This window comes from Buceros rhinoceros, unplaced genomic scaffold, assembly GCF_000710305.1.
Source record: "Buceros rhinoceros silvestris isolate BGI_N320 unplaced genomic scaffold, ASM71030v1 scaffold28206, whole genome shotgun sequence".
Taxonomy (NCBI): Eukaryota; Metazoa; Chordata; class Aves; order Bucerotiformes; family Bucerotidae; genus Buceros; species Buceros rhinoceros.
In genome coordinates this window covers 30,812-41,939 of record NW_010418589.1, presented here as the reverse complement: position 1 = coordinate 41,939, position 11,128 = coordinate 30,812, and the positions used below count along the sequence as shown (strand labels likewise).

Sequence of the window (11,128 nt, the reverse complement as noted above, 5' to 3'; positions counted from 1 at the left end):
TGAACCCGGCCATACGTAACACCAGTGCGGAGGGAGCTACCTGCACTCGCCAGTTTTATCACCAAATCCAACAGGGCTGTTCTTGTGCATCCTGCTGGGATTCCAACTGAACTGCTCTTTCAAATACATTTTGTTCAACCAGTTTGGGAGATACCACCAAAAAAAACCCATCAATGAAGTAAAATAAAACCCTTGCTGACTACTTTCTGCCATAATAAAAAAATAAGGATCTGAATAAATGAGTTGTGAATTAAAAAGACATTTAGAAATTGCACACAGTGACAGCAGTGCATCTACCTGCTCTAGAAGGACATACACTGAAAGTAAGGCTTAAACTGAGTACCGAAACACACGTCACAACGCTCAAATAACAAGAATGAACCTTCTCCTAGGAAAGTAAGCAAAAATACACTGCAAACCCGCTAAAATTTCTTACTTAAATTGAGGTTTTCTGTCTGTTCACCTCCATGACAACTGAGTATTAGTTGTTGAAATTACTTAAACAAATTAAATTGTTTAAATGTTTCATTCTAACCACACTGCTTAGTCACAGTATCCTGAAAAACGCTGATTACTGTCACAAAGTCGCCCCATTTTCTCCACCACCTCAGGTTATTACAAGATGGGCAGGCACTTTAAACAAGGGGAGGCTATAAAGTGCAAAGTCTGTTTTGAGTCGAATCCTTTGGCTCTACCTAGAAAGTGTTTTGGCTCCTGGCTCCTGAGTATTCTCTGGGTAAGTAGAACCGCATAAGCCTTCAGGAGCGGCCAGCAGAAACCCTCCTGGCTCCAATCAGTATCCGTAAGTGGAACAACCCTGAGGAGCTGTTTGCTGCCAGCATCGCTTGAAAGTATTCTGGCCGGCTTTCACTTGCCGCTCAGTACCGCAAAATCTCCACCACCACGCAGCCAGATCCCTACTCCCACCAACTTCATGGCCTTGAAAGGCAGCTCACAGCCTGAAGACTGACACAGCCCACAGGTTTTAAAAATATTTGCCCGTCTGCCTGTGCATGGCATCGCTCGGCCTGCAGACGAGGGGAATAGATTTTTCTGAAACCTGCTGGGGAGTTAACGTGTGCAGGTTCTCACTCCCATTCGTTATCACCAAGCCGCTCGCTCTCAATCGCAGCTGGTACGTTTGCTGTCTCAGAGACCAGCTGGCAAGAAGGACATTTTCACAGGAACTTGCTGATCTCACGGGACCAGGGATGATCAGCAGTTCCAACTCTTCTGCTCTCACTTTTCCTGTGGTAAATGGATAAAACACCCTGACAGTACATATTACCATTGGTTAGGTTTTCAGCAGAACTACTGGATCTTTGCTGTCATTTTCTTTTGAGACAAATATTGTTTATACACTGATACCATCATACACAATTTCCTTATAACCCATCTACACCTTCTAATGACTACCAGAAACATCTTATCAGAAAGTGGCAGTGTGCTTTCATCTTCTGTGTAAACTATTAAAACAGAAGTTACATGAAAAATGCTGTTTGTACATCAGCAAAAATGCGCCTAGTCTTTTCTAAGGGGAATTCTGACTGTTACTCAATTTGTTTTTGAGTGTCACATATTATTATTGAAAATATCGCTCAGCAGTATTTTCTGCACTGGTATCAATTTTTTGTAGCCGAGACAAAGGACACTACTCACTCTGCACATCTTGGAAAGCTTTGAGATATTCTACAGTGAGGAGTGGCTGAGGCAGTTCCCGGATGAAGTGTTTTAAAAGACTTGCTGCATCATGTTGCTTTACATTTTCCCAGCTGAAAGTCCCTTCGTAAAATTTTGCTTCCAGTTCCTGGCAAAGACTCTGAAAGGCAGCAGACAGAGAGAGCAGCGTTAACACCTGGCTGCAGGAAGCCATGCATTATACACACAGCAATGCCTGCCTTACTTGGAGAGGAGGGGAAAGGGGGACATCCGATATATCACTTCACTCCAGCTGCCGCTGAACGTTGCTACAGAAAGATAAACTGGGGATCAGAAGCACTGCAAGCAAACACAGGAAGAGGCAGCAGATGGCCAAGTCATATAGGAAGAAATCCCCGGGGCTTGCCTCAGGGCCATACGCCCGTCCTGTAAGAACCAGATACCACACTCATTCACGAGAGGGTTTAACTTCCCCTGACCCAAAATACTAAGATGTGGCTGATGTACATACAGCAACTCTGAAACCACTACCAAAGGGTGTTGCTGTAATGCACAACAGCCATTTTCATAAACAAATCAGGCAGCTCCGCGTGTTGACACCGTTTCCTATCAACACATGCCCTAAGGGGAGGCCGCTGCTCCTTTAAAACGCAGGGAAAAGATGTGTGTGGCTGGGCAGCTGGATGTCTTGTCACCTGCAGGAACTCCGTGCTGCTGGAGACCCAGAGCTCTGCTAGCACCGAATGTCAAACACGCCCTCGATGAAAGGGGCTGTACGGCAAAACACTGGACAGAGGATACTAGATACATTTTTAAGATACTGTTCTCATTAAATTTATCTTTGTCCAAATGGAAAATGAAAATTTCAAAGAAAACGTGGACACTTGGGTTGTTATAAAAGTTGAGATGACCTGTCTCCACTATGTAGCGGGTTCCAAGGTGCAAAGATCCCACCTCTAAAGTCGAAAGTCAAAGTGGGTATGATTCCCTGCTCATCAACAAAAGCGAGCTCTAGAAATAAAGACCAAAGTCCTTCCCTGAGTCTCTCCAGCTCCTCCAACCACATTCAGACCAAATCACTAGTATTAAACACTTAGATAAAATGGATTGTTGTATCGGAGAGGCAAGGGCAGAAATGTCACATCCTAACACACAAATGCTCAGATTTTAAAGGAAATGAATTTAACTAAGGGGTAGATGCAATGCATGTTTTAATAATAACTCTAAAATCTATAGAATACGATAGCAAAATTATTTTCTGGAGGTGATCTGTGCCTTTCTATGAAACTACATCATGAGGAAAATATTTTCTTTTTCTATAGGAGAAAAAAGTTTAAGGAAATTAGGAGAAATCACCAGTCCTTTAGTATCTAAATTCTTTGTTTTTCTATAAAATTTTCTATTTGAATAAGTAAAGGAACTTCACATCTCTGCTAAGAAAACAATTGCTTGATTCAAAGAAGCAGCTCCTGCGAACAAAGAGGTAAAAAAATAATGCAAGTCAAATAGTGAATGATCCCCTGCCTGGGAAATTGTACTACCGAGATAAAATCAAAGAATAAACAAATAAAGAAAAGCACTCCAAAAATCATTCTAGTTTGCAAAACAGCTGACAAATGGAAAACAAAGAATGGAGTAAAAGAAATAATATCGTAGTTACTGGTAAATAAACAAAGCCAATTTCCATAATAGCGCCTCGTTCCGTTGTTTCTAACGGACCAGCTGCTGGACCGAGTTCTCCACGAGCGAGGCTGGCAGACGTCTCCGGGCAGCTGAATCCACTTCAACAGCCCTTTCTGTTGAGCATTTGAGGCCAGCTCAGACCGTCTTTTTAACACATGGACTCCTGGCGTGCATCGTACTGTGCGCTTCATTTCCTGCGTTAGGGCAAACGGCAGCGAAGAGCCTGCGTGGAACTGGCACTCGCTCGGCAAAGCATCGGTGCGCACGGACGTGCCGAACAAGATTGTGCTTAGTGAGCTGAGTAGTGTTATATCGCTGTTCATAAAAACAAACGTGAGAGGTTCTTCAGTGCGTGCTGGCTGCCTTGCCCGACAGCAGAGGTTAAGCCCAGCTATTAAAATAGGCTCACAATGCCAGAGAAAAGCTTCCTCCTGGGGGAGAAAGACCGTGTACGAACTGTTCAGATGATTAAGCTGTTGCAGGGAAAAAGCAAAAGGCTGGAAAGCTCGTGCCAAGAATTAATGAGATTTTGGCACAACTGAATTTGAAAAGGAGCCTTGACTGTCCTTCAAACTTCACCTCCTGTCTTCTCCCCAAAACTGCACTGGATGAAACCATCTGCCTTCTGGCCAATGCAACTCAGTTTCCTTTGTAAAGAGATTATGCTTTTTGGTTTTGAAGATTTTCATAACAACCTGGTGTTGAAACATACCTGCATGACAAATTAAAATCAGCAAACACAGGTAAGTTTTGGGAGATGTCGAGAATCTGCACAACATCAGACGTTTTACCTTTACTCTTGTCGCGACTCCCGGTATTCTAAGAAGTCCTTCTGTTTCCAGAGTTGCCTCTTCTATCTGGGCAATGAGCTGTCAAACACAAACCAAACTGCATGAACAAAGGCACCAATTAAAAATTACTGGCAGATAGTTCTGATATATTCGAGCCTTTATGTGCGGGTCTAGGTGTGTGTGCACGTGTACGCACCCGTTTGTGCAGGCGCGTGCGTAACAAGCGGTACCTTGGATTGCTTCCCTTCAGCGATACGGGATGTGTGGAGGGCAGTGTGCACAAAAAAGCTCTTTCTCGCACTTTATGTAATTCCCTGTTCTTGGAAAGCACGTGCTGTGGAAAGCGTTTCAGAAGAAATGGGAAACTTCCCACTTTCAAATTCTCATTTAAAGAAAAACTGAATTCCGAATGACGTCTGCACTTTGCAAAACAAATCACATCTATAAGCTAGAAATGTTTGTGTAGAGTTTTCTTCCTGAAGAACTGTGCTTACTGTGTTGCTAGGAGAGCACAGCGATCAATCACGTTTTGTTGCTTGAGCTCTTTCCTAGACATCTCTTTCCCAGAAATGTATTTTTATGGCCCCGAGGAAATAATTTCTGGCATTAATGACACAGCGATCATTTTGAGAGAGTGATGCAAAACTGCTTCGAGTTTTGTTTCTTGAAAAACAACTTAGCAAGCAGTTCCCCAAACCTACTGAAAGGGCGATGACACAGCACCGTGTTTCTGTCAGTCTTTGGACAGGTCCCTACACTGTGGTCTCTCCCTTCTCACCCAACACAACCTGCTACACGTGGGCAGCAAATCCAGGGTCTCCACCATCTCTCCCATAATCCTCCCCAATGCCATGACATGATACGGGCCAAAGCGTGTCCTCCACGTACTAAAGCAACAAATCTTCTGGAAAAGGGCTGGGCCACCACCGGAGGTCTGATTGTCACCCCCTAATCCACCTGCCTTGTAGCCCAAACCACTTCTGAAAGGAGAAAACCACTTTCTAGAAAGGTAGGTTCAGCCTATGGGTCAGAGATTGAGAATTTCTACAGGCTTTCAACTATTTCCTCTGAAAATAAATAAAGGGCAGCCCTTTTGATGATGGCAGAGACACCAGCTTTATGAAACGGCTGCAGTGGGTTCTCACACTAATCGTCAGTTTTCACAGGCTTATTAGTAAACTCCCCTAAATCACGGAGAGCAGTTGTAACAACAAATGAACTTTACTCCTTTAACTCATCGTATGTCTGACACAAAGCAAAGGATCACGTTTACTGAATTAACAAGTAAAGCTGTGAATAAAAATTACAATAACTTTTTCATTGATTAGAGAAACATACTGAAAACTGCACTACAGGAAGCAAATAAATCCAGGACAGAACATTATTTGTTTGTGGTTTGCAGGTATGTAACAAGTTGATTTGTTTGTGATGATTTACCTTTTGAAAAATCAGCGGGATCTTGGTTCCTGGCACCTTCTTCTGATCCTGTTCCAGTAAAACTGACAATGGGACGCCGAACAAGCCAGAATCTGAAAAATAAAGTGAAAGAAACAGAGATGTTATCCACATCTGTTCCAGAACACGTGATAATGGCAAAACCCCAAGTGTCTGAAGCAACAAGCCTCTCTGATACATTCAGAGCTTCTGGCCATTTGTTCCAAGTGTCTGAATGTCTTCATCAGTCAAGTTATTACACAGAGCATTCTGGCTAACCGGATTCATCCTTCTCTTCCTTCAACCCTAAATGAGGAGCCCTCTGGTTTGACGTCAAATTGCTGGCCGTGTATTCTGCAGTACCGTGAAGGAAACCGCCCAAACGAACCATCTCCGTGGTTCTGGTTTGCAGAACGGGTGTGACGATGACCCTGCATGCAGGCCTTCATCACTCGATGCAGGTTATTACAGTTAAGGTGCAAATGGCATGAATAAAATACCCAGAAATTTGGCTACTAAAAGACGACAGATGTAAATCATCACCCAGAGTTACTCTGAACACGTCTCTCTATGAGGGTTTTGAAAGAAGAGCTTTTTAACCCCTGGGGTTTTGCATTACGCAACACCGGCAGGACAGCAAGATCACCATCTCATCAAAGGTGTTTGGGTTTTTTTTTTCAAAACTAAAAGCAAAAGTTCAGTTAAGTCATGGTTAGAAAACAGCCTTTTCAACAGCACTAAAGCAGTGCAGATTTTTTTAAAAGAAGGAACCTAGCCTCCGTCTAGTCCTGATGCACAACTAGCTGTAGTCTTCAAGTAAAAGGGACTCTCACGTATTTATGGTTTGAAGGAACGTGATATATGTCAAAGAAACATCAGTTTCAGTGCCAAATCCGGGAGTTCTTTTATCTCCACCAGAATAAAAAGTCTACCTATTAAATGCGTAGGGACTCAAACATACAGTCAACAACCACACCCCACAGTTTCATCGGCTTTAAGATCTTGTCAATAATAAAAGTTTCTGCTGAGATGAAATTGGGGAAACAAACTGCAGGAGGTCAGGAAAAGGCAGGGCTGGGCATGGCACAGCATTCCCCAGAAGAACTGTGTTTTCATTGTCTTTGCGTACGCAAGCGCAACAGCCAACAGATGCACCATCGGCCAAACCACCCTTCAGGAGCGAAGAGGTGAGGTCAGGCCAACCAGCGGGGCACTGAGGGCACTCTACTGGCAAAAGCAGATTTGTCTGGCAGAAAGGGTGACATCGCATTGTCTATTTCCTACACATTTCCGTGAGTCTAGCCCATCTTTTTTAACTCTGAAAGAAGTTTTTAATCAATCCAACGCTTTCCATGAGTGGCCGTCATCTGGATATGGTGCTATGAGTGAAATTCAGTTAACAATAACTTTGGTGAGAAGAATCAATTAAAACCAAAATACAAGAAGAAAGTGTTTTCTCCCTGTTTATTATGAAAGCGCAAGCACTTCTGCGAGAAGAAAATGCATTTATGGGATCAAGGTCTCGTAGATGCTTTTCTATCTGCCTTTTGCCTTTAGAAATTTATCTTCTACTACCGTAAAACGAAGAATACTGTGAAGAATCTACTGTACCTTGCTGTACATCTCTCTCTCAGCCCCCCCTGTTGCTTTCAATTATTTAAAGTGAGCTACTGCACTGTCACATTCACTGAACCTTGACAACAGGCTTTTGGCCAAAGCAGGCTTGTGACTAACTGCTAACACCTTTCAAGCTCTTGTAAAGCGTTCAGCAAGAGCCAGAAATACAGAAAACAAAGCACTGAAACCTCTAGCATCCTGAAACTGGTTTCTGTGTGTCCTACGCTCCCAAGAAGAGCACTGTGATTATACATATGCTCCAACAGCTCGCAGAGCAAATTGGTGCATGGCAGCTCTCTTGACATCCTCTGCAACAGCCCAGATCTTCCACTTAATATGACGCCATCCAGCATAAAAACTGCACTACGGCCCGAGTAAACTCTGGATGGGCAAGGCCTATGTGACACAGCACAGTCTGGACCAGACAGAAGACGGTAACAAAGGCTCCCAGCACCTCCTGTCAAGAGCAATGAAAGCAGAGAAATCAGGTAGAATCACAGAATTGTTTAGACTGGAAAAGACCTTTAAGATGACTGAGTCCAACTGTAAAAGCAGCACAGTACCTGTCTTCAAGAAAGCAGGGAATACCCACAAAGAACACGTACTCCTGCCCTCCCAGGGACCGTACCAGCACATAGACACTTCGGTGAAGCAACTCCTCCTGCGCAACACACTGCTAAGATAGGTCCTGTTCTTCAGTCCTCGGTTCCTCGGCTCAGTGACTGACCTGAGTTTTAGCTTTAGCCAAAGAGCACAGTCCTGCAGCTGGAAGGACTACGTGCGTGAACCTGCTTCAAGAGTGCCTTGAGCCAAGGCATATACCGACTTACTGCTCAGGACCTATGCTGCTATTTGTGTATTAATATAAATGTTGGATTAATTTGTTTTATTGGATTAAAACAGACCCAGCTGGTTCACAATATGAAACTCTGACTCACCTTTGGTTTTGATTTTTACAGCTTTCTGCTGTTTGAATTCTGTCCCAAGTATGTCATAGAGAGCAGTTAATTCAATCAGTGCTAAAGAATAGACTTTCTTCATGTCCTGAGGGGCCAGGTCACCAATCTTTGTAGTACCTGTTTTGTCCTTCGGCAGCCTGAAATTCTAAAAGCAGAGATTTGCAGCAGAGTGAATAATCCATGTCGTAACAAACTACTTAGCTCAAAGGCTGTCCTTCCTTCAGGGCACAACCTTTCATCATGAAGCCTCCTGTTATTGGCTAAATCATGGGAGAATCCCCCCAAAACAGGCTGAAAAGCAGATGATCTTAAAACTGTAGGAGGATTTAGGTTCCTAGTGACTTCTGGAGGTCAGTTAATTCAACTGCCTCTCAAAGCAAGCCGACATTCAAAGTCTGATCTGGTGGCTTGTTGCCTTGTCCCAGCGAGTTTTGAAAACACCCAATCCCTCTGTGGGCACCTGTTCCAGTGCTTAATGACTTCATGGGAGCTTTTTTTACTTCACAAAACAAACTCTCCCCTGCAGTCACTTGTGCCCATTGCCTCTTGGCCTTCTGCCGTGCGGCTCCAAGAAGAGTCTGGCTTTGTCCTGCTTGACACCACCTCCCACCCCCCATCACCACCTCTTTCTGCATCCTCCTGCAGTTTGTAGTGGTGGAAACGGCTGTCCGTGAACAGTTCTACAGCTGTACAGTTGGGATAGCAATCCCTCTGCACTTCTGCACACAAAATAACATATTTGGCTGACAGATAAATAACAATAAAGGGGTTCCCATAGCCTCCTTCTGGCTCATTTCTACTACACTAACTGCTCAGAAGCTGCAGTCAGAGACTAATACAAGGAACTGAGCTGAGAGAGCAGGGGAGAGCTATAGCTCATGTATGTATTTTGCAAATATATGTATGCATAAATACAGAACTAAGTCAAGAGTACAGCTCTCGTTTCCTTGTTACAGACTGCATTAGGAAACATGACTCAAACACTTGAGAATCCGTTTCTAAATATCCATTAGACTCTGGTTTATAATGTTTAAACTAGGATACATGGGGTAATTATTCTTTGAAGAACTGCACATGTCCTTATCTAAATTAAGTGTTTGAAGAACTGTGAAACATTATAACTTCAGACACTATGTTTACTCAGACATGTTTGCAGACACTGTTAGAACAAAAAAAGAGATGTTTTTCACACCAGTCCTTAGTTTACAGGTCATTCGTAACTGCATGTCCTTGAACTGTTAGGTAGAGAGATCCTCAAAGAGATGCTGAGGATCAGCATGAGAAGGCTTCGGAGGATCTTCTTTTGTAATTATTTGGATTGATTCAGAACAAGCCTTTTTTTATTAAGAGTTGGAAGGAAAAACTGAGGACACACTAATCCTTCACTTCCTGCCATTTGACTTCTGTGGACCATTCTGCTCTTCATTCTCACCCCTGACCTGCCTGACCTGGATAACTGCACAGGGTTTCCACAGGCACCCACCAACCCTTTGTAAATGACAAGAGAGCTTTTCATTACAGAGGTTTGTGTACTACAACCACCACTACGACACTATTCCAGCTTAATGGTCCCAGTCCATTATTGCGTACACACAGAGGGCACTTTGCCAGACAGACAATGACATAAATAGGCTTAAAAGTAGCTACTTCCATGTTACTGAGAAAGCTCTTCCCAGAATCAAATTACCTTGAGAAGATCATGAAGCTGGATTTGACAACGTTCTCCTAAATCTAATTCACCCACTACCAGACAAATACCGTGCAAACAGCACCGCTAGTGAAAACAAAAAAGAATGAGAGCAATAAAGAGGACACACGTACCGGGAGAAGAGTGTCGCCCCCTCCACCCTTGCACATTTTGCCTGCTGAGCTGTCTTTGAGACTAGCCGCCTGCTCTGCAAATGGTATCTCCAAGTTAATGTCAGTGTCCGAAAAGGGCATGTCTTCAAGTGGGCTCTTCTGCTCACATGGTCCAAGGCTGAACTTCGGACCTGAAAACAGAGTAAAAGACCCTAATAATCAACAGCAGCACAACCGAGCACCGCCCAGTGCATGAGAGTAAGTTTAAAACCGTGAAGAAGTTCGTGCTGTGCAAGGCATGGACTTTCTGGTTGCAAATTCACTGACTTCTGCCTTTTTTATGTCAGTTGAAAACTCAGCTTCTTACGAGGGTCCATCTCTTGTAGTTTTTCTTCAATAATTCTGCCTATAGATCTATTATGAAAAGATAAAGCAATCCACCTCAAACAAACAGCAGGCTTCCAGAATCTTCCAGAGTCCAACACCTTTGGCATCAGAAGTTTCTTGCTATCAGACTCTTTCCAGCCTGTAACATCCTGCAACCAAATCAGCCACTCGTTCTGCCACTAGAATTTCCAAAGCAAAAGTGAACGTTTCCGCTACGATCCAAAGCACTAATGTCTGGGAACAACCGGCAGTACACAGGTCACGTCTTTGTCCCTGCACTCCTGTCCTCACCTCGGTCTGGAGAGCCTAGATCCCTCAGAACTGTTTGGACATGTTTCCATGATACAGGGAAGGACTAAGGACACAACGATGGCCTTATTCCTCTTTCTTTGTTCCTTAAATGAATCAAACACCAGACAAATCCAGAAGAGCTTTTGTTAAAGAAAACCAACAAAAACAGAAGGAAAAAAGGGGAGAAGCAGTTCTGCTTTTAGAAAAAGCAGAAGTCTAATTTCACAGTAATTCAACCGTTGCTTTTCAGCCTGAACTTAAAATATATCATGAAAGAAGCAAGAGGAAAACTGAATTGTAAATAATCTTATCTAATACAAAGCGTCAAAGACAGCTTAGCCAGAGAAAGATTCTGATCTCGTGCTGCGGTACTTCTTAAAGGACACATCCAGGACTAGGTTCCTTGTAGAAGGCATTACAAATACCTTGCAAGCATTTGTGATGAAATTCAGATTTTCTAAAAACCAGGGCAAATATAAAGAAACCAATCCTGCTCAATTCAGCAGG

The 11,128-nt window shown here is 43.4% G+C and overlaps 1 protein-coding gene across 1 annotated transcript in view; it reads right to left on the bottom strand.

Moving 5' to 3' along the window:
* ARHGAP18 (Rho GTPase activating protein 18) overlaps window positions 1-11,128 on the bottom strand; it is a 35,006-nt gene that overhangs the window by 11,402 nt on the left and 12,476 nt on the right. Inside the window, exons 8-12 of the mRNA XM_010138608.1 lie at window positions 9,965-10,134; window positions 8,123-8,288; window positions 5,571-5,662; window positions 4,134-4,211; window positions 1,660-1,819 (exon numbers count right to left, since the gene is read on the bottom strand). Of these exons, the coding sequence (XP_010136910.1) occupies window positions 1,660-1,819; window positions 4,134-4,211; window positions 5,571-5,662; window positions 8,123-8,288; window positions 9,965-10,134 (666 nt within the window). The remainder of the gene's footprint in view (window positions 1-1,659; window positions 1,820-4,133; window positions 4,212-5,570; window positions 5,663-8,122; window positions 8,289-9,964; window positions 10,135-11,128) is intronic.